The following is a 23,010-nucleotide window of genomic DNA, read 5'->3' as shown; positions in this document are numbered from 1 at the left end:
GATAATAAAATTTTATTTGAAAAGCTCCTTTCATGACACTCAAGGACATTGTACAATAAAAATAAATAAAATCTAAGAAAAATTATAATTAAAATACACATTTACAAATATGGAAACACCAAGCATGTGGCACAGTTCTGGGTCACCCAAAAGCCAGCAGGAAAAGATGGGTTTTGAGATGGGTTTTGAAGACAGCTATTCCAGAGACTATTCCACAACTTGGGGCCCATGACACTGAATGCCCTGACACCAAATGTACATAATTTAGAGGGAAGAACTTTTAACAGATGCAAGGTGGAAGAGCGAAGAGACCGAGAATATGATGTAAACAGACTTCCAAGATATGAAGGTACAAGGCCGTGTAGAGATCTGTAAACCAGCACCAACAGTTTATATTGTATTCGGTATTGTACTGGAAGCCAGTGTAGGTGTTTTAAAGTTGGGGTGATTTGCTCCCAGGATCTAGTATGGGTTAAAATCCTTGCAGCTGAATTTTGTACATACTGCAGGCTGTTCAAAACCCTAGCAGGGAGTCCATGAAGTACAGCATTGCAGTAGTCAATTCTAGAAGTTACAAATGCATGGATAATCATCTACGCAGCAGCATATGAAAGAAAGGGATGGATCCTGGCAATGTTCTTGAGATGGAAAAAGGCTACCTTACAAGTATTTTTGATATGGGGATCACTCCCAGATTTTTAATCTGGCTAGATAATGAACTTCTGAAATCCGGAATAGAAACAGTAAAGCTTCTTAATAGTAGCTGGAGAGGCAATCAATATGGCCTCTGACTTGTCACTATTCAGACTCAGAAAGTTTTCTTTCTGCCTATTGTAGAGAGCTACCAACCGGAAACAAATTCCTTGTGTGCAAACATACCTGGCGAATAAAGCTTATTCTGATTCTGATAATGTGTGCACTAATCTAGGTAATGAACTATACATTTTGCAGGTAAAAATTAGACTTGGAATTATTGGAATTGGATTTATGTACATTTATTTTTATTCATCTATAAAAAATAGCAGGCCACAGTGAGTATACAACAATGAGTCTGAAGATGAGAAATCCATTTACTTGCTTATTAATATCAGTTATCTGTGCTATATTTTACTGCAAAAAATTCTTCAACAGGTCTGTTCCAGAACCTTTATTACTGACTTGCATGGCCAGCTATGCACCGTATAATGCCAGGTATAATGCTAATTTTTCCTCAATCACTAGCATTTCTACACAAAAGTAATACAATTAAAGTCTTGCAGGGTCAGCCATGTACAGTATAATGCCAGGTAGCCTAGCTTTTCATTTAAAGACTCATGCCTAGGATTAGTCAATACAAATCCCAGGCATCTAGCTAGATTTGTCACTTACCTCTAAGTCACTGGCTTATAACTGTAAGCCTATTCTTACTTGTCCAAGGTAGTCACCAGTCGGATTGTATCATTGTAAATTTGATTGGCATAGCTGTTGTCTGAAACTCCTCTTATGTGCTGATGCAGCCCAATGCCAACGCTGATGGTGGTTTTTGCACTTTTCAGTGGTAACAGTCTTAATGGTCTTTTTCATCTCTGGGACATAGAATCCAACGTCCATTTCCCCCTAAAAACAAACTAAAATGTGTCTGTCCGCAAAACACATTTTCACTGTTGTTTGTCCATCTCAGATTCATTTGGGCCCTGATAACTCGCTTGCGGTTCTGCATGCATGTCTGATTCATGCCTAGGATGACTGGCTTATGACTTAAAGCTTGACACACAGACACCAGTGGGATTTTACTATCGTAAATTTGATTTGCATATCGGTAATATTCTCAGTTATTTATGTCACAGTAGCCAACTCTTCAAAAAGTTTGACTGGTTTGTTCACCACATAATTTGGTTTTCTGTTCAGACTCATTTTTGAGATTAATAATAATAATCTACAGCATTTTTTTTTTCAATTTACAGTAGACCCTTGAGTTACGAACGGTTTACCATACGAACATTTTGGGTTACGAGCGATCTGTTTCAACTTAACGTACGAACTAATTTCGGATTACGAACCGAAATTTGCAAAACACATGACGTCACAAACAAGCTGACTCCGAGCGTCTTTCTCTCTGTATATATATACAGTGCCTTGCAAAAGTATTCAGCCCCCTTGAACTTTTCAACCTTTTGCCACATTTCAGGCTTTAAACATAAAGATATGAAATTGTAATTTTTTGTGAAGAATCAATAACAAGTGCGACACAGTTGTGAAGTGGAACGAAATTTATTGGATATTTTAAACTTTTTTTAGAAATAAAAACCTGAAAAGTGGGGCGTGCAATATTATTCAGCCCCTTTACTTTCAGTGCAGCAAGCTCTGTGATAGTCTCAGAGTTCTGTTTAAAGCGCAGAGAGCATCATGAAGACCAAGAAACACACCAGGCAGGTCCGAGATACTGTTGTGGAGAAGTTTAAAGCCGAATTTGGATACAAAAAGATTTCCCAAGCTTTAAACATCTCAAGGAGCACTGTGCAAGCGATCATATTGAAATGAAGGGAGTATCAGACCACTGCAAATCTACCAAGACCCGGCCGTCCCTCTAAACTTTCAGCTCAAACAAGGAGAAGACTGATCAGAGATGCAGCCAAGAGGCCCATGATCACTCTGAATGAACTGCAGAGATCTACAGCTGAGGTGGGAGACTCTGTCCATAGGACAACAATCAGTCGTACACTGCACAAATCTGGCCTTTATGGAAGAGTGGCAAGAAGAAAGCCATTTCTCAAAGATATCTATAAAAAGTCACTTGGGAGACACACCAAACATGTGGAAGAAGGTGCTCTGGTCAGATGAAACCAAAATCGAACTTTTTGGCCACAACGCAAAACGTTATGTTTGGCATAAAAGCAACACAGCTCATCACCCTGAACACACCATCCCCACTGTCAAACATGGTGGTGGCAGCATCATGGTTTGGGCCTGCTTTTCTTCAGCAGGGACAGGGAAGATGGTTAAAATTGATGGGAAGATGGATGGAGCCAAATACAGGACCATTCTGGAAGAAAACCTGTTGCAGTCTGCAAAAGACCTGAGACTGGGACGGAGATTTACCTTCCAACAAGACAATGATCCAAAACATAAAGCAAAATCTACAATGGAATGGTTCACAAATAAACTTATCCAGGTGTTAAAATGGCCAAGTCAAAGTCCAGACCTGAATCCCATCGAGAATCTGTGGAAAGAGCTGAAAACTGCTGTTCACAAACGCTCTCCATCCAACCTCACTGAGCTCGAACTGTTTTGCAAGGAAGAATGGGCAAAAATTTCTGTATCTCGATGTGCAAAACTAATAGAGACATACCCCAAGCGACTTGCAGCTGTAATCGCAGCAAAAGGTGGCGCTAGAAAGTATTAACGCAAGGGGGCTGAATAATATTGCACGCCCCACTTTTCAGTTTTTTATTTCTAAAAAAAGTTTAAAATATCCAATAAATTTCGTTCCACTTCACGATTGTGTCCCGCTTGTTGTTGATTCTTCACAAAAAAAATACAATTTCATATCTTTATGTTTAAAGCCTGAAATGTGGCAAAAGGTTGAAAAGTTCAAGGGGGCTGAATACTTTTGCAAGGCACTGTATATACACAGTGAGGGAACATTCACACAGCGCACGGTGTTATTCTGTGTTTTCTTTATATTTTGTAAAATTCAATATTAAAATGTCCCCAAAGAATGTGCAGAGAAAGAGCAGTGGTGAGAAAATTTCATTTGTTGTTGTATAATTACTCCTGCTAGTAGCTGTCACTGTGTATCAGACAGTGGGGACAGTGAGTGAGTTTGAGTTTGAGAGAGAAGAAGAAATTCGGCTCAGTAAAGTATTTTCTTTTGTGCAATTACACCTACAAAATACAACACTATTGAAATAAAGAAGGAAATATTAGAGAAATATGAGAGTTATTATTGTTTCTGGTAGATACATTTTATATAAAAAGAAGGAAATTTATTACAGTGTAAGGTACTGCAAAAATAAAATAGGTTTAACTTTACGAACACTTTGACTTAAGAACAGCCCTTTGGAACCTATTAAATTCATAAGTCAAGGGTCTACTGTACAATATTTGCACATCTGGCAAAGAAATACATGTTGGGTGTTTCCCCTAAGCCTGAATGAATAAAAGAGAATTGAGAAAATATTCAGCTGCTTTTTTCTCTGTTCTTGTGGTTAAACAAATATGTATCATTTCTCTTTTATTTGTGGTTTTTAAGTTTTTGTTAACAAATACTGTAGTGTTGCTAAGTTTCATAGACATGCAAATGCTGTATTGGCGGGTGCCATGGTGACACAGCAAATAAAGTTGGTGCCACACTGATTTGTGGTCCCAGGATTAATACATGGCTTAATCCTGTTAAGGTTTTGTACAGTTAATATACAACCCCAAATCAGAAAAAGTTGGGACAGTATGGAAAATGTAAATAATAAAAAACACAGAGTTTCATACTTTGACTTTTATTTGATTGCAGACAGGATAAACCTGAGATATGTCATGTTTTATCTGCTCAACTTCATTTCATTTATTAATAAACATCCATTCCTGCATTTCAGGCCTGCAACACATTTCAAAAAAAGTTGGGACAGTAAAGCATTTACCACTTTGTAATGTCTCTATTACTTTTCACCACATTTAAAAGATGTTTTGGCTCCGAGGAGACCAAGTGATTTAGTGTTTCAGCTTTTATTTTGTCCCATTCTTCCTGCAAACACGTCTTAAGATGTGTAACAGTACAGGGTCATCGTTGTCTCATTTTTCATTTCAAAATTCTCCACACATTCTCTATTGGGGACAGGTCAGGACTGCAGGAAGGCCAGTCCAGTACCCATATCCTCTTCTTCTACAGCCATGACTTTGTAATGTGTGCAGCATGTGGTTTCGCATTGTCTTGTCTTGAATGCATGGACGTCTCTGGAAAAGATGACGTCTTGAAGGCAGCATATGTTGCTCTAAGATCTCAATGTACTTTTCTGCATCAATGCTGCCATCACAGAAGTGTTAATGACCTTTGCCAAGGGCACTGACACAACCCCATACCATGACAGACCCTGGCTTTTGGAATTCCAAAAAGACCTGGAATGCTGATTCATCTGACCACAATACACATTTCCACTGTGTGATGGTCCATCCTAGATGCCTCCGAGCCCAGAGAAGTCGACACCGCTTCTGGACATGGTTAACATAAGGCTTCTTTTTTCACAGTAAAGTTTTAAGTGGCATTTGTGCATGTAACTCTGTATTTTAGTGCTTGACAAAAGTAATCCCTTGCCCATGTGGTTATATCAGCTATTGTTGAGTGGCGGTTCTTGATGCAGTGCCATCTGAGGGATGAAAGGTCACGGGCGTTCAGTTTAAGCTTGCATCCTTGGCCTTTACGCACTGAAATTCCTTTGGAATCCTTGAATGGTTTAATGATATTATGCACTGTAGAGGGAGAAATATGCAAATCACATATATACTGTTTTTAAACATTTAAATCATTTTCTTACAAATTTGTTGACAAACTGGAGATCCTCTGATCATCTTTGCTCATTAAAGACTCAGCCTTTCCTGGATGCTGCTTTTGTACCAAACCATGATTACAATCACCTTTTGACATCACCTGTTTGGAATCACATCATTATTTATTTTTTTCACCTCATTACTAGCCCTAAATTGCCCCTGTCCCAATTTTCTTTTTGGAATGTGTTGCAGGGCTGAAATGCAGGAATGGATGTTTATTAATAAATGAAATGAAGTTGAGCAGATAAAACATGAAATATCTCAGGTTCATCCTGTCTGCAATCAAATAAAAGTCAAAGTAAATGTAAGAAACACTGCATTTTATTTTATTTGCATTTTCCATACTGTCCCCACTTCTTCTGATTTGGGGTTGTGTATATATATACAGTGGGGTCAAAAAGTATTTAGTCAGCCACTGATTGTGCAGGTTCTCCTACTTAGAAAGATGAGAGAGGTCTGTAATTTTCATCATAGGTACACTTCAACTATGAGAGACAAAATGAGAAAAATAAATCCAGGAAATCACATTGTAGGATTTTTAAAGAATTTATTCGTAAATTATGGTGGAAAATAAGTATTTGGTCAATAACAAACAAGCAAGATTTCTGGCTCTCACAGACCTGTAACTTCTTCTTTAAGAAGCTCTTCTGTCCTCCACTCGTTACCTGTATTAATGGCACCTGTTTGACCTCGTTATCTGTATAAAAGACACCTGTCCACAGCCTCAAACAGTCAGACTCCAAACTCAACCATGGCCAAGACCAAAGAGCTGTCGAATGACACCAGGAAGAAAATTGTAGACCTGCACCAGGCTGGGAAGAGTGAATCTACAATAGGCAAGCAGGTTGGTGTGAATAAATCAACTGGGAGCAATTGTAAGAAAATGGAAGACATACAAGACCATTGATAATCTCCCTTGGGGTCAAGATCTCATCCCGTGGGGTCAAAATGATCATGAGAACGGTGAGCAAAAATCCCAGAACTACACGGAGGGACCTGATGAATGACCTGCAGAGAGCTGGGACCAAAGTAACAAAGGCTACCATCAGTAACACACTACGCCGAGAGGGACTCAAATCCTGCAGTGCCAGGCGTGTCCCCCTGCTTAAGCCAGTACATGTCCAGGCCCGTCTGATGTTTGCCAGAGAGCATATGGATGATCCAGAAGAGAATTGGGAGAATATCATGTGGTCAGATGAAACCAAAATGGAACTTTTTGGTAAAAACTCAACTCGTCGTGTTTGGAGGAAGAAGAAAAACCCAAGAACACCATACCTACTGTGAAGCATGGGGGTGGAAACATCATGCTTTGGGGCTGTTTTTCTGCAAAAGGGACAGGACGACTGATCTGTGTTAAGGGAAGAATGAATGGAGCCATGTATTGTGAGATTTTAAGCCAAAACCTCCTTCCATCAGTGAGAGCATTGAAGATGGAACGTGGCTGGGTCTTCCAGCATGACAATGATCCCAAACACACCGCTCGGGCAACGAAGGATTGGCTCCGTAAAAAGCATTTGAAGGTCCTGGAGTGGCCTAGCCAGTCTCCAGACCTCAACCCCATAGAAAATTTGTGGAGTCCGTGTTGCCCAGCGACAGCCCCAAAACATCACTGCTCTAGAGGAGATCTGCATGGAGGAATGGGCCAAAATACCAGCTACAGTGTGTGCAAACCTGGTGAAGACTTACAGGAAACGTTTGACCTCTGTCATTGCCAACAAAGGTTATGTTACAAAGTATTGAGTTGAACTTTTGTTATTGACCAAATACTTATTTTCCACCATAATTTACAAATAAATTCTTTAAAAATCCTACAATGTGATTTCCTGGATTTTTTTTTCTCATTTTGTCTCTCATAGTTGAAGTGAACCTATGATGAAAATTACAGACCTCTCTCATCTTTCTAAGTAGGAGAACTTGCACAATCAGTGGCTGACTAAATACTTTTTGGCCCCACTGTATATATACACACATTTATAGATGTATAAAATCAAATAGTGTAAAAAGTTTAAAAAAGGGTGTAAATACTTTTTTCCACATTATAGTCTTTTCTATGCAGGATCAATGAATGGTTGACAATCAAATGTGCACTGGTAATTATTTTAATTGTCACTACATGATTTTTGCCCTGATTTTCACTCGGCGACTGGTCGGCGCTAGATTTGCCGGCTCGGGAGCAACTCACGACCGAAGCGAGATTTCTAGCATGTCAGATATCTTAATCTGAGTTGCCCGACTGGCAATGAGTGCTATGTCGAACAGCCAATGGAAACGCAAGATATGGGGTGAGTGGAACCAACGTTGCATTGCAAAAATATTTATTAACCTCCAACTCACTATAGAAGAATCCATACTGTTCATGTAGCCAAATCCACTCAGATTAATTTATTTTTAGTTTTTGTTGCATTTTCAGAAAGTGTCCCAACTTTTCTGAAAATGCGGTTTGTATTTCCCTTTTCTAATTTCCTATTTTTTGCATATATGTCACACTTTCATATATGGTTTCACATCCTCATAAAAATTTTACAATTCAGTTTTAAATGCTCATTTTATTTATTGAGGGAAAACTGTTATGCATCACCTACAGTATATCAAACAGTAATCACTGCTCTTCTAATTAACAATTAGTTGCAAAAGCAACTGCAACAAAATGTGTCTGATAAATGGAGATTAATCTGTTAAATCCCTCTGGTAAAACTATGATCACTTTTCTTACATTTAGCCATACCAGCTGCAAGCTGAATTTGGAAAAGTGGTTTATTTAATAGCCAAAGGGGCAAATACTTTTTTTACACAGGACCAGGTTGGGTTTTTAATGGGTTTTTAATGAATGAAATCATAATTTAAAAAGCATTTTGTGATTAGTTGGGTTATCTTTGTCTGATATTAAAAGTAGTTTGAAATTCTGAAACATAAGTCAAATTTTTTATATATACATTTATATACTGTATATACAACCCCAAATCAGAAGACAGCATGGAAAATGCAAATAATAAAAAACATAGAGTTTCTTACATTTAGTATGATTTTAATTCATTGCAGACAGGATGAACCTGAGATATTTCATGTTTTATCTGCTCAATTTAATTTCATTTATTAATAAACATCCATTCCTGCATTTCAGGCCTGCAACACATTCCAAAAAAAGTTGGGACAGTAAAGCATTTAACACTTTGTAAAGTTGTCATTCCTTTTCACCACACTGTAAAGACATTTTGGCACCGAGGATACCAAGTGATTTAGTGTTTCAGGATTTATTTCGTCTCATTCTTCCTGTAAACACGTCTTAAGGTGTACAACAGTAAGGGGTAGTTGTCACTTTTTTCGTTTAAAAATTTTTCAGACATTCTCTATTGGGGACAGGTCAGGACTGCAGGCAGTTCCGTCCAGTACTCATACCCTCTTCTTCCGCAGCCATGTCTTTGTAATGTGTGCAGCATGTGGTTATTTTGGGCTTGTTGCTAATAACAGTCTGGATCATCTTTTCGTCTTTGGTCCGGAGCACACGGCATCCATTTTTTCCAAAAAAGACTTGAAATGCTGATTCTTCTGACCACAATGCAAGTTTCCACTGTGTGGTGGTCCATTCTAGTTGCCTTTGAGCCCAGAGGAGTCGACACCGCTTCTGGACATGGTTAACATAAGGCTTCTTTTTTGCACAGTAAAGTTTTAAGTGGCATTTGTGCATGTAACTCTGTATTATAGTGCTTGATAAAGGTTTGCCAAAGTAATCCCTCACCCATGTGGTTATATCAGCTATTGTTCAGTGGTGGTTCTTGATGCAGTGCTGTCTGAGGGATAGAAGATCACGGGTGTTCAGCTTAAGCTTGCACCCTTGGGCTTTACGCACTGAAATTCCTCCTGATTCCTTGAATCATTGAATGATATTATGCACTGCAGAGGGAGAAATATGCAAATCCCTTCCTGTACATCTGTCTTTGAGGTACATTGTTTCTGAACATTTCAATAATTTTTTCACACATTTGTTGACAAACTGGAGATTCTCTGGTCATCTCTGCTCATCAAAGACTCCAAACCATGATTACAATCACCTGTTGACATCACCTGTTTAGAATCACATCATTATTTAGTTTTTTCACCTCATTACTAGCCATAAATTGACCACGTCCCAACTTTTTTTGAATGTGTTGCAGGGCTGAAATGCAGCAATGGATGTTTATTAATAAATGAAATGAAGTTGAGCAGATAAAACATGAAATATCTCAGGTTCGTCCTGTCTGCAATCAAATAAAAGTCATTTTCCATACTGTCCCAACTTCTTCTGATTTGGGGTTGTATGTATGTATATATATACAGTGTATCACAAAAGTGAGTACACCCCTCACATTTCTGCAGATATTTAAGTATATCTTTTCATGGGACAACACTGACAAAATGACACTTTGACACAATGAAAAGTAGTCTGTGTGCAGCTTATATAACAGTGTAAATTTATTCTTCCCTCAAAATAACTCAATATACAGCCATTAATGTCTAAACCACCGGCAACAAAAGTGAGTACACCCCTTAGTGAAAGTTCCTGAAGTGTCAATATTTTGTGTGGCCACCATTATTTCCCAGAACTGCCTTAACTCTCCTGGGCATGGAGTTTACCAGAGCTTCACAGGTTGCCACTGGAATGCTTTTCCACTCCTCCATGACGACATCACAGAGCTGGCGGATATTCGAGACTTTGCGCTCCTCCACCTTCCGCTTGAGGATGCCCCAAAGATGTTCTATTGGGTTTAGGTCTGGAGACATGCTTGGCCAGTCCATCACCTTTACCCTCAGCCTCTTCAATAAAGCAGTGGTCGTCTTAGAGGTGTGTTTGGGGTCATTATCATGCTGGAACACTGCCCTGCGACCCAGTTTCCGGAGGGAGGGGATCATGCTCTGCTTCAGTATTTCACAGTACATATTGGAGTTCATGTGTCCCTCAATGAAATGTAACTCCCCAACACCTGCTGCACTCATGCAGCCCCAGACCATGGCATTCCAACCACCATGCTTGACTGTAGGCATGACACACTTATCTTTGTACTCCTCACCTGATTGCCGCCACACATGCTTGAGACCATCTGAACCAAACAAATTAATCTTGGTCTCATCAGACCATAGGACATAGTTCCAGTAATCCATGTCCTTTGTTGACATGTCTTCAGCAAACTGTTTGCGGGCTTTCTTGTGTAGAGATTTCAGAAGAGGCTTCCTTCTGGGGTGACAGCCATGCAGACCAATTTGATGTAGTGTGCGGCGTATGGTCTGAGCACTGACAGGCTGACCCCCCACCTTTTCAATCTCTGCAGCAATGCTGACAGCACTCCTGCGCCTATCTTTCAAAGACAGCAGTTGGATGTGACGCTGAGCACGTGCACTCAGCTTCTTTGGACGACCAACGCGAGGTCTGTTCTGAGTGGACCCTGCTCTTTAAAAACGCTGGATGATCTTGGCCACTGTGCTGCAGCTCAGTTTCAGGGTGTTGGCAATCTTCTTGTAGCCTTGGCCATCTTCATGTAGCGCAACAATTCGTCTTTTAAGATCCTCAGAGAGTTCTTTGCCATGAGGTGCCATGTTGGAACTTTCAGTGACCAGTATGAGAGTGTGTGAGAGCTGTACTACTAAATTGAACACACCTGCTCCCTATGCACACCTGAGACCTAGTAACACTAACAAATCACATGACATTTTGGAGGGAAAATGACAAGCAGTGCTCAATTTGGACATTTAGGGGTGTAGTCTCTTGGGGTGTACTCACTTTTGTTGCCGGTGGTTTAGACATTAATGGCTGTATATTGAGTTATTTTGAGGGAAGAATAAATTTACACTGTTATATAAGCTGCACACAGACTACTTTTCATTGTGTCAAAGTGTCATTTTGTCAGTGTTGTCCCATGAAAAGATATACTTAAATATCTGCAGAAATGTGAGGGGTGTACTCACTTTTGTGATACACTGTATATATATATACAGTGTATCACAAAAGTGAGTACACCCCTCACATTTCTGCAAATATTTTATTATATCTTTTCATGGGACAACACTATAGACATGAAACTTGGATATAATTTAGAGTAGTCAGTGTACAACTTGTATAGCAGTGTAGATTTACTGTCTTCTGAAAATAACTCAACACACAGCCATTAATGTCTAAATAGCTGGCAACATAAGTGAGTACACCCCACAGTGAACATGTCCAAATTGTGCCCAAAGTGTCAATATTTTGTGTGACCACCATTATTATCCAGCACTGCCTTAACCCTCTTGGGCATGGAATTCACCAGAGCTGCACAGGTTGCTACTGGAATCCTCTTCCACTCCTCCATGATGACATCACAGAGCTGGTGGATGTTAGACACCTTGAACTCCTCCACCTTCCACTTGAGGATGCGCCACAGGTGCTCAATTGGGTTTAGTCTATCACCTTTACCTTCAGCTTCCTCAGCAAGGAAGTTGTCATCTTGGAGGTTGTGTTTGGGGTCGTTATCCTGTTGGAAAACTGCCATGAGGCCCAGTTTTCGAAGGGAGGGGATCATGCTCTGTTTCAGAATGTCACAGTACATGTTGGAATTCATGTTTCCCTCAATGAACTGCAGCTCCCCAGTGCCAGCAACACTCATGCAGCCCAAGACCATGATGCTACCACCACCATACTTGACTGTAGGCAAGATACAGTTCTCTTGGTACTTCTCACCAGGGCGCCGCCACACATGCTGGACACCATCTGAGCCAAACGAGTTTATCTTGGTCTCGTCAGACCACAGGGCATTCCAGTAATCCATGTTCTTGGACTGCTTGTCTTCAGCAAACTGTTTGCGGGCTTTCTTGTGCGTCAGCTTCCTTCTGGGATGACGACCATGCAGACCGAGTTGATGCAGTGTGCGGCGTATGGTCTGAGCACTGACAGGCTGACCTCCCACTTCTTCAACCTCTGCAGCAATGCTGGCAGCACTCATGTGTCTATTTTTTAAAGCCAACCTCTGGATATGACGCCGAACACGTGGACTCAACTTCCTTGGTCGACCATGGCGAAGCCTGTTCCGAGTGGAACCTGTCCGGAAAACCGCTGTATGACCTTGGCCACCATGCTGTAGCTCAGTTTCAGGGTGTTAGCAACCTTCTTATAGCCCAGGCCATCTTTGTGGAGAGCAACAATTCTATTTCTCACATCCTCAGAGAGTTCTTTGCCATGAGGTGCCATGTTGAATATCCAGTGGCCAGTATGAGAGAATTGTACCCAAAACACCAAATTTAACAGCCCTGCTCCCCATTTACACCTGGGACCTTGACACATGACACCAGGGAGGGACAACGACACATTTGGGCACAATTTGGACATGTTCACTGTGGGGTGTACTCACTTATGTTGCCAGCTATTTAGACATTAATGGCTGTGTGTTGAGTTATTTTCAGAAGACAGTAAATCTACACTGCTATACAAGCTGTACACTGACTACTCTAAGTTATATCCAAGTTTCATGTCTATAGTGTTGTCCCATGAAAAGATATAATAAAATATTTGCAGAAATGTGAGGGGTGTACTCACTTTTGTGATACACTGTATATATATATATACAGGGGTTGGACAAAATAACTGAAACACCTGGTTTTAGACCACAATAATTTATTAGTATGGTGTAGGGCCTCCTTTTGCGGCCAATAAAGTGTCAATTCGTCTTGGAAATGACATATACAAGTCCTGCACAGTGGTCAGAGGGATTTTAAGCCATTCTTCTTGCAGGATAGTGGCCAGGTCACTACGTGATGCTGGTGGAGGAAAACGTTTCCTGACTCGCTTCTCCAAAACACCCCAAAGTGGCTCAATAATATTTAGATCTGGTGACTGTGCAGGCCATGGGAGATGTTCAACTTCACTTTCATGTTCATCAAACCAATCTTTCACCAGTCTTGCTGTGTGTATTGGTGCATTGTCATCCTGATACACGGCACCGCCATTGGATGCACATGGTCCTCCAGAATGGTTCGGTAGTCCTTGGCAGTGACGCGCCCATCTAGCACAAGTATTGGGCCAAGGGAATGCCATGATATGGCAGCCCAAACCATCACTGATCCACCCCCATGCTTCACTCTGGGCATGCAACAGTCTGGGTGGTACGCTTCTTTTGGGCTTCTCCACACCGTAACTCTCCCGGATGTGGGGAAAACAGTAAAGGTGGACTCATCAGAGAACAATACATGTTTCACATTGTCCACAGCCCAAGATTTGCGCTCCTTGCACCATTGAAACCGACGTTTGGCATTGGCACGAGTGACCAAAGGATTGGCTATAGCAGCCCGGCCGTGTATATTGACCCTGTGGAGCTCCCGACGGACAGTTCTGGTGGAAACAGGAGAGTTGAGGTGCACATTTAATTCTGCCGTGATTTGGGCAGCCGTGGTTTTATGTTTTTTGGATACAATCCGGGTTAGCACCCGAACATCCCTTTCAGACAGCTTCCTCTTGCGTCCACAGTTAATCCTGTTGGATGTGGTTTGTCCTTCTTGGTGGCATGCTGACATTACCCTGGATACCGTGGCTCTTGATACATCACAAAGACTTGCTGTCTTGGTCACAGATGCGCCAGCAAGACGTGCACCAACAATTTGTGCTCTTTTGAACTCTGGTATGTCACCCATAATGTTGTGTGCATTGCAATATTTTGAGCAAAACTGTGCTCTTACCCTGCTAATTGAACCTTCACACTCTGCTCTTACTGGTGCAATGTGCAATTAATGAAGATTGGCCACCAGACTGGTCCAATTTAGCCATGAAACCTCCCACACTAAAATGACAGGTGTTTCAGTTATTTTGTCCAACCCCTGTATATATATATATATATATATATATATATATATATATATATATACAGTATATATATATATATATATATATATATATATACTGTATATATATATATATACTGTATATATTTATATACTGTATATATATATATATATACTGTATATATTTATAGATGTATAAAATCAAACAATGTAAAAGGTTTAAAAAAAGGTACATTACTGTTTTCCACATTACTGTAGAAGTGTAATGCCCACCTCATACCCAGTGTCTTTTCTATGCAGGATCGATGAATGGTTGACAATCAAATGTGCACTGGTCATTATTTTACTGTCCCTACAATTAGTAGGAAATAATTGTAGGAATGTGTAAATATCTGAAGAACATGATGAAACAAAAATGCAAAAATGTGCCTCATAGAAGTGTGAAAACAATGCTTAAAAAAAAAACAGGTACAGGCTGCAACTCCTTGTTTGTGTTTATATTTTTCCTGTCAGTCACATTAGAGACACTTCCATAGTGACCTGCTGAGAGCTCTGACCTCAACCCTATCAAACACATTTTGGATGCAATGATCGCAATCCAGACCTTTTTGTTTAACATCAGTGCCCAAACTCACAAATAGTCACCTTTTTCACTTAATGAACACACATTTCTACAGACACCCTCCACATACTTTTGGCCATATAGAGTAATATTGAGTAAACTCATATCATTTAAGTGCTACTGCTGGATTTGGAAGGAATTCTCTAATGAGCAGATTACAAAGACCAGCTTGGAATTCCATCCTGGTTATCAAAACCACAGGTCATATAATGTATATTGGCAGTGACGCGCCCATCTAGCACAAGTATTGGGCCAAGGGAATGCCATGATATGGCAGCCCAAACCATCACTGATCCACCCCCATGCTTCACTCTGGGCATGCAACAGTCTGGGTGGTACGCTTCTTTTGGGCTTCTCCACACCGTAACTCTCCCGGATGTGGGGAAAACAGTAAAGGTGGACTCATCAGAGAACAATACATGTTTCACATTGTCCACAGCCCAAGATTTGCGCTCCTTGCACCATTGAAACCGACGTTTGGCATTGGCACGAGTGACCAAAGGATTGGCTATAGCAGCCCGGCCGTGTATATTGACCCTGTGGAGCTCCCGACGGACAGTTCTGGTGGAAACAGGAGAGTTGAGGTGCACATTTAATTCTGCCGTGATTTGGGCAGCCGTGGTTTTATGTTTTTTGGATACAATCCGGGTTAGCACCCGAACATCCCTTTCAGACAGCTTCCTCTTGCGTCCACAGTTAATCCTGTTGGATGTGGTTTGTCCTTCTTGGTGGCATGCTGACATTACCCTGGATACCGTGGCTCTTGATACATCACAAAGACTTGCTGTCTTGGTCACAGATGCGCCAGCAAGACGTGCACCAACAATTTGTGCTCTTTTGAACTCTGGTATGTCACCCATAATGTTGTGTGCATTGCAATATTTTGAGCAAAACTGTGCTCTTACCCTGCTAATTGAACCTTCACACTCTGCTCTTACTGGTGCAATGTGCAATTAATGAAGATTGGCCACCAGACTGGTCCAATTTAGCCATGAAACCTCCCACACTAAAATGACAGGTGTTTCAGTTATTTTGTCCAACCCCTGTATATATATATATATATATATATATATATATATATATATATATATATATATATATATATATATATATATATATATATATATATATATATATATATATATACTGTATATATATATATATTTATATATATATATACAGTATATACAGTGTATCACAAAAGTGAGTACACCCCTCACATTTCTGCAGATATTTAAGTATATCTTTTCATGGGACAACACTGACAAAATGACACTTTGACACAATGAAAAGTAGTCTGTGTGCAGCTTATATAACAGTGTAAATTTATTCTTCCCTCAAAATAACTCAATATACAGCCATTAATGTCTAAACCACCGGCAACAAAAGTGAGTACACCCCTTAGTGAAAGTTCCTGAAGTGTCAATATTTTGTGTGGCCACCATTATTTCCCAGAACTGCCTTAACTTTCCTGGGCATGGAGTTTACCAGAGCTTCACAGGTTGCCACTGGAATGCTTTTCCACTCCTCCATGACGACATCACGGAGCTGGCGGATATTCGAGACTTTGCGCTCCTCCACCTTCCGCTTGAGGATGCCCCAAAGATGTTCTATTGGGTTTAGGTCTGGAGACATGCTTGGCCAGTCCATCACCTTTACCCTCAGCCTCTTCAATAAAGCAGTGGTCGTCTTAGAGGTGTGTTTGGGGTCATTATCATGCTGGAACACTGCCCTGCGACCCAGTTTCCGGAGGGAGGGGATCATGCTCTGCTTCAGTATTTCACAGTACATATTGGAGTTCATGTGTCCCTCAATGAAATGTAACTCCTCAACACCTGCTGCACTCATGCAGCCCCAGACCATGGCATTCCCACCACCATGCTTGACTGTAGGCATGACACACTTATCTTTGTACTCCTCACCTGATTGCCGCCACACATGCTTGAGACCATCTGAACCAAACAAATTAATCTTGGTCTCATCAGACCATAGGACATGGTTCCAGTAATCCATGTCCTTTGTTGACATGTCTTCAGCAAACTGTTTGCGGGCTTTCTTGTGTAGAGACTTCAGAAGAGGCTTCCTTCTGGGGTGACAGCCATGCAGACCAATTTGATGTAGTGTGCGGCGTATGGTCTGAGCACTGACAGGCTGACCCCCCACCTTTTCAATATCTGCAGCAATGCTGACAGCACTCCTGCGCCTATCTTTCAAAGACAGCAGTTGGATGTGACGCTGAGCACGTGCACTCAGCTTCTTTGGACGACCAACGCGAGGTCTGTTCTGAGTGGACCCTGCTCTTTTAAAACGCTGGATGATCTTGGCCACTGTGCTGCAGCTCAGTTTCAGGATGTTGGCAATCTTCTTGTAGCCTTGGCCATCTTCATGTAGTGCAACAATTCGTCTTTTAAGATCCTCAGGGAGTTCTTTGCCATGAGGTGCCATGTTGGAACTTTCAGTGACCAGTATGAGAGAGTGTGAGAGCTGTACTACTAAATTGAACACACCTGCTCCCTATGCACACCTGAGACCTAGTAACACTAACAAATCACATGACATTTTGGAGGGAAAATGACAAGCAGTGCTCAATTTGGACATTTAGGGGTGTAGTCTCTTAGGGGTGTACTCACTTTTGTTGCCGGTGGTTCAGACATTAATGGCTGTATATTGAGTTATTTTGAGGGAAGAATAAATGTACACTGTTATATAAGCTGCACACAGACTACTTTTCATTGTGTCAAAGTGTCATTTTGTCAGTGTTGTTCCATGAAAAGATATACTTAAATATCTGCAGAAATGTGAGGGGTGTACTCACTTTTGTGATACACTGTATATATATATATATATATATATATATATATATATATATACAGTATATATATATATATATATATATATATATACTGTATATATATATATATACTGTATATATTTATATACTGTATATATATATTATATATACTGTATATATTTATAGATGTATAAAATCAAACAATGTAAAAGGTTTAAAAAAAGGTACATTACTGTTTTCCACATTACTGTAGAAGTGTAATGCCCACCTCATACCCAGTGTCTTTTCTATGCAGGATCGATGAATGGTTGACAATCAAATGTGCACTGGTCATTATTTTACTGTCCCTACAATTAGTAGGAAATAATTGTAGGAATGTGTAAATATCTGAAGAACATGATGAAACAAAAATGCAAAAATGTGCCTCATAGAAGTGTGAAAACAATGCTTAAAAAAAAAACAGGTACAGGCTGCAACTCCTTGTTTGTGTTTATATTTTTCCTGTCAGTCACATTAGAGACACTTCCATAGTGACCTGCTGAGAGCTCTGACCTCAACCCTATCAAACACATTTTGGATGCAATGATCGCAATCCAGACCTTTTTGTTTAACATCAGTGCCCAAACTCACAAATAGTCACCTTTTTCACTTAATGAACACACATTTCTACAGACACCCTCCACATACTTTTGGCCATATAGAGTAATATTGAGTAAACTCATATCATTTAAGTGCTACTGCTGGATTTGGAAGGAATTCTCTAATGAGCAGATTACAAAGACCAGCTTGGAATTCCATCCTGGTTATCAAAACCACAGGTCATATAATGTATACACAGAGGCTATCATGAAGCTGCTGCTTATCTATTTACTGCAAAGGAATGTTCAGCTGTTCCTCCCACAAGTAACATGACCAATACTGAACATCATATATCCTCCTCAACATGAGGAACTTTTTCTGAATATAAACTTGTACTTTTTACATGATTTAAACAATTTGTATTTGTGCTCGGGTGGCATAATGGTAAATTACGCTAACTCACTACACTTGGGATTCTGGGTCAAATCTCCAGCGGTGGTATCGTCCAGTCGGGCATCTAAATACAGACACTATTGGCTGTTTCTGAAAGAGGGATGGCATTCTGTCTGTACTGCATCGCACAAAGTGATTCTGAGGAAGCCTGATCAACAGTGACCATGATCCTGAGCTTTCGTGTTATTAGGGGGTTTTTAGTCTGAGGGGGTTGTGAGATTTGAAAGTGTATCTACATATTCTGTCTTTACTGAATTATCAACACCATATGAACGCCAAGCATACGATCTGACATTGTTTTTTTAACTCCCAGTGCTGCTATTGCTTTGTACTGTAATTTGCTAAAGGCTGGACTGTTTAATGAGGGACCACCTTAAACCACGTGCCCTGTAATGTAATGTGGCGTTTGGGGTGCTGGAGCCTATCCCAGCTTTTCAATGGGCACAAGGCACACAGTAACACCCTGGACGGGGCACTAGTCCATCGCAGGGCAGACACAGAGACACACAGACACACACACACACACACACACACACACACACACACACACACACACACACACACACACACACACACACACACACACATTCACTATTAGGGCAATTCAGTGTCTCCAATTAACCTGACTGCATGTCTTTGGACTGTAGGAGGAAACCGGAGCTCCCGGAGGAAACCCACGCAGACACGGGGAGAACAAGCAAACTCCGCACAGAAAGGACCCGGACCGCCCTGTCTGGGGATCGAACATAGGACCTTCTTGCTGTGAGGTGACAGTGCTACCCACAAAGCCACCGTGCCACCCCTTTCACCAGACAATATAATTAAATTATAGGTATGTTTGCCAGTATCTACTTACTTGCATATGAACCGTACAAGTCCAAATAAGGAAAAAACTAAAATTAAACTGAAGAAATATGGATTTTATGCCCTATGTCTTTTTCTGTAACTTGTACCTTATCTAACTACTTAAATTACCTGAAAAATGTCTAGTGCAACTATCAACTTTAAACTTTTTACACATTTTATTAGAATAATAAAAACTGTGCATTTCACTGTGCTTTTTAACACCCTTTTCAGGGTTGTAGTGGGTACAATTCACCATGCAAAAGGTAGAAAACACCCTGGACAGGTCATCAGTACATTACAGGGCAAACACACATGCACAAACATTCACACCTGGAGCCATTTTTGTAGCAATTAACCTGACTGCATGCCTTTGGACTGTGGGAGGAAACCCACACACACACAGGGAGAACATTCATACTCCACCTGGGAATCGAATCCAATACCTTCTTGCTGTGGGTCAACAGTGCTACCCACAGTGCCACCAAGCCACCGAATAATAAAAACTATGTGACTCTGGCTAATATACTCAGGCTAGACTCTGGCTATTGGTTTGCAGTTTGCAGTGCTATTTAAAGTGAAATAATTCTGTTCTGTTTACCATCCCAAACATCACATATTATAATTACAACCCTGAGATCGCACATAATACTTCCTAACCTTGGAAATTATTCTATATTTTTTTTCTGTTTGATTGTACTTTCTATTTCCCACACAGTCTAGCTTTTAAGTAATTTAATTGGTAAAGTACTACCAAGTATAAGAACTACGTCAATAACATACAATTCTATTTGATAGAATCAAATGTGGCTATTTAGAATAAGTTACCCTAAAAAAAGAATGTTTTGCATTTTAAAAAGTTTGTGAGTTTACCTGGAGTCTTAGTGGCAGGGAAACTGATAAAAGGAGCTTCTGTAGGAAGATCAGCTGTCTCCTGCAGTTTGGGGTTTTGTTGTGAAGGTGCACTCTGATCCCTCTGAACATTGCTGAGTGCAACTTTGGGCTCAGAGCTCTTGTTCTGCAGCCTGTCAGACTGATTCCCTGCTGATGATGAAACCTCCTGTCACAGTCATAACCAACAGTGTGTGTTTGACATGATATATAAAAATACAGCTCCATGTCAGCATATAAAATACTTCTGACACCTCTATAGATCTCACTGACCTGTTTATCTTTAGCGACAACACATTCCTGGTACTGTTTCTCCATGTTCATGATTATCTGACTCTGGTTATTCACCAGGGAAACAAGTCCTTCGTATTTTCTCTCCAGCTCTCTGTAGCTGCTGGATAGCTGAAGCACCTGAGAGAGGAGAGAAAGTCAGAAGAAAAGAACATACTAATTGTCCGTAACTAAATGCACACACCTGTGATTCCTACAAACCAGGAAGACTTAAGGTAATGCAAAACATTCCACCAGAACTAAAAATGCTAAATAAGCTGCTGCTTAAGTTTCCTTTAAAACCAAACAGATTGATATTTATAATATATTATTTATTAATGTTATTGTTTATTACTAATAAATGTTGTCATAAATTGTTAAGGTCGCAAATAAAATGAGGCACCACTGCATTATACAATTTAAAAAATAATTCAAATACGTTTTACAAATAAACCAAAGTACTTGATCAGCTGAAGGTCCAAGCTTTTCAGAAAATATGTCAATCAAGCCTATGCAAATTACATGTTTTAAAAGAAAAATGTTGTCCAACAATTACATTTTGTAACCTGAAAAAAAAAAACATTTTAGTGGACCACCAACATTCAAAATATCACACTAACAAGTCTTTATTTGACTGTCAATACCCAGATGGAGCGGTCCAGGTCCTTTTTGTGTGGTGTCTGCGTGGGTTTCCTCCGGAAGCTCCGGTTTCCTCCCACAGCCCAAAGACTATGGGAGAAAACCGGAGCTTTCGGAGGAAACCCACATAGACACAGGGAGAACATGCAAACTCCACACAGAAAGGACCCAGACCGCCCCGCCTGGGGATCGAACCCAGGACCTTCTTGCTGTGAGGCGACAGTGTGAGCCACCGTGCCACCCTGTAAATTAAAACTGTACTTTTTAACTATTTCATATTTTAAAACGTCTTGCATTCAACTTGCAGGAAATTTTTTTATAACATAAAACATTTTATAACCAGTAATAGAATAATACAGTACAGGCAATTTGCAAATCAATGTGCATTTTGAGCTGTTTGTGCCGTTTATTATAAAACATTTGCTGACAAAGCTGAGTTGCATAATTTTGGTGGGAAAGTATTTATATCTATAATTATATTAACGATTCTGCTGCTTTTAACAGTTTAACAGTAAAGCTACAAAGAGCAATCTGTATAATTTGCCTTTTCAGGGATTTTGTATTGTGTGCCAGTGTAGTTAAGTAGAGCAGATTACACTTGGCTACCACTAATTGAAAAGTAAGTAAGTAAGTAAATTTTATTTATAAAGCACTCTTAAAACAACTTACGTTGACCAAAGTGCTGTACATCGAACAAGCATACATAAGACAACATTATGTTAAAAAAGTAAAAACCAAATAAAAGTACAGAGTAAGAGACAAAATAAAAACAGATAAAAATAGACTAAACAATTATAATTACCACGGCTCCTCACTGTTCAAATGCCAGCTTATAAAGGTATGTTTTTAGGAGTGATTTAAAAACAGCGGCCGAAGGTGCTTGTCGAATATTAGGAGGTAGAGTGTTCCATAGCCTCGGAGCATAAACTGCAAATGCACGATCACCTTTTAGTTTCAAATGAGCCCTAGAAAAGTGTACGTGAATGCTTACATTGCACATAAAACATGACCCGTATGCACTGTATGAGGTAGCTTCAGTCACACTTCATTAACCTTTTCTGTCTGTAAGCTAACTTTTGTAAATTACCTAACTGCATGTTCTCTGCATTGGTTTTATTAATTTCACTAATTTGTAAAATTAGATGAATTCACTTTGAATTAGCTATCAAATATGTTATTACATTTTGATTGTACCCTGAACTATGGGCCTGGAATCAAATAGTGCCAATTAACAAAATTAGCAGCTCTACTACTACTACTACTACTACTACTACTACTACTACTACTACCACTACCACTTCTACTATGAATAATAATAATAATAATAATAATAATAATAATTGATTCCCTTTTTAATCTAATTTGAACTATTTGGGGACTTAGGATAGATCCATTTTTATGGAATTTAACCGACTCGCTACATACATCCATACATTTACTTTACAATTTGGCGGCACGGTGGCTAAGTGGGTAGCACTGTCGCCTCACAGCAAGAAGGTCCTGGGTTCGATCCCCAGGTGGGGCGGTCCGGGTCCTTTCTGTGTGGAGTTTACATGTTCTCCCCATGTCTGTCTGGGTTGCCTCCGGGAGCTCCGGTTTCCTCCCACAGTCCAAAGACATGCAAGTG

At 40.1% G+C, this 23,010-nt stretch overlaps 1 protein-coding gene across 2 annotated transcripts in view; it reads right to left on the bottom strand.

Annotated features, from left to right (window-relative positions):
• The window catches only part of angptl6 (angiopoietin-like 6), a 31,068-nt gene that overhangs the window by 5,456 nt on the left and 2,602 nt on the right, over positions 1 to 23,010 (bottom strand). For both annotated transcript variants that reach the window (XM_063015171.1, XM_063015181.1), the window contains 2 exons: positions 20,748 to 20,885; positions 20,457 to 20,643 (listed from right to left, as the gene is read on the bottom strand). In XM_063015171.1, the coding sequence (XP_062871241.1) occupies positions 20,457 to 20,643; positions 20,748 to 20,885 (325 nt within the window). The remainder of the gene's footprint in view (positions 1 to 20,456; positions 20,644 to 20,747; positions 20,886 to 23,010) is intronic.

The sequence above is a fragment of the Trichomycterus rosablanca genome, chromosome 2 (assembly GCF_030014385.1).
Source record: "Trichomycterus rosablanca isolate fTriRos1 chromosome 2, fTriRos1.hap1, whole genome shotgun sequence".
Lineage (NCBI taxonomy): Eukaryota > Metazoa > Chordata > Actinopteri > Siluriformes > Trichomycteridae > Trichomycterus > Trichomycterus rosablanca.
The sequence above is the reverse complement of the archived record's forward strand: the minus strand, read 5'-3'. Positions and strand labels throughout refer to the sequence as shown.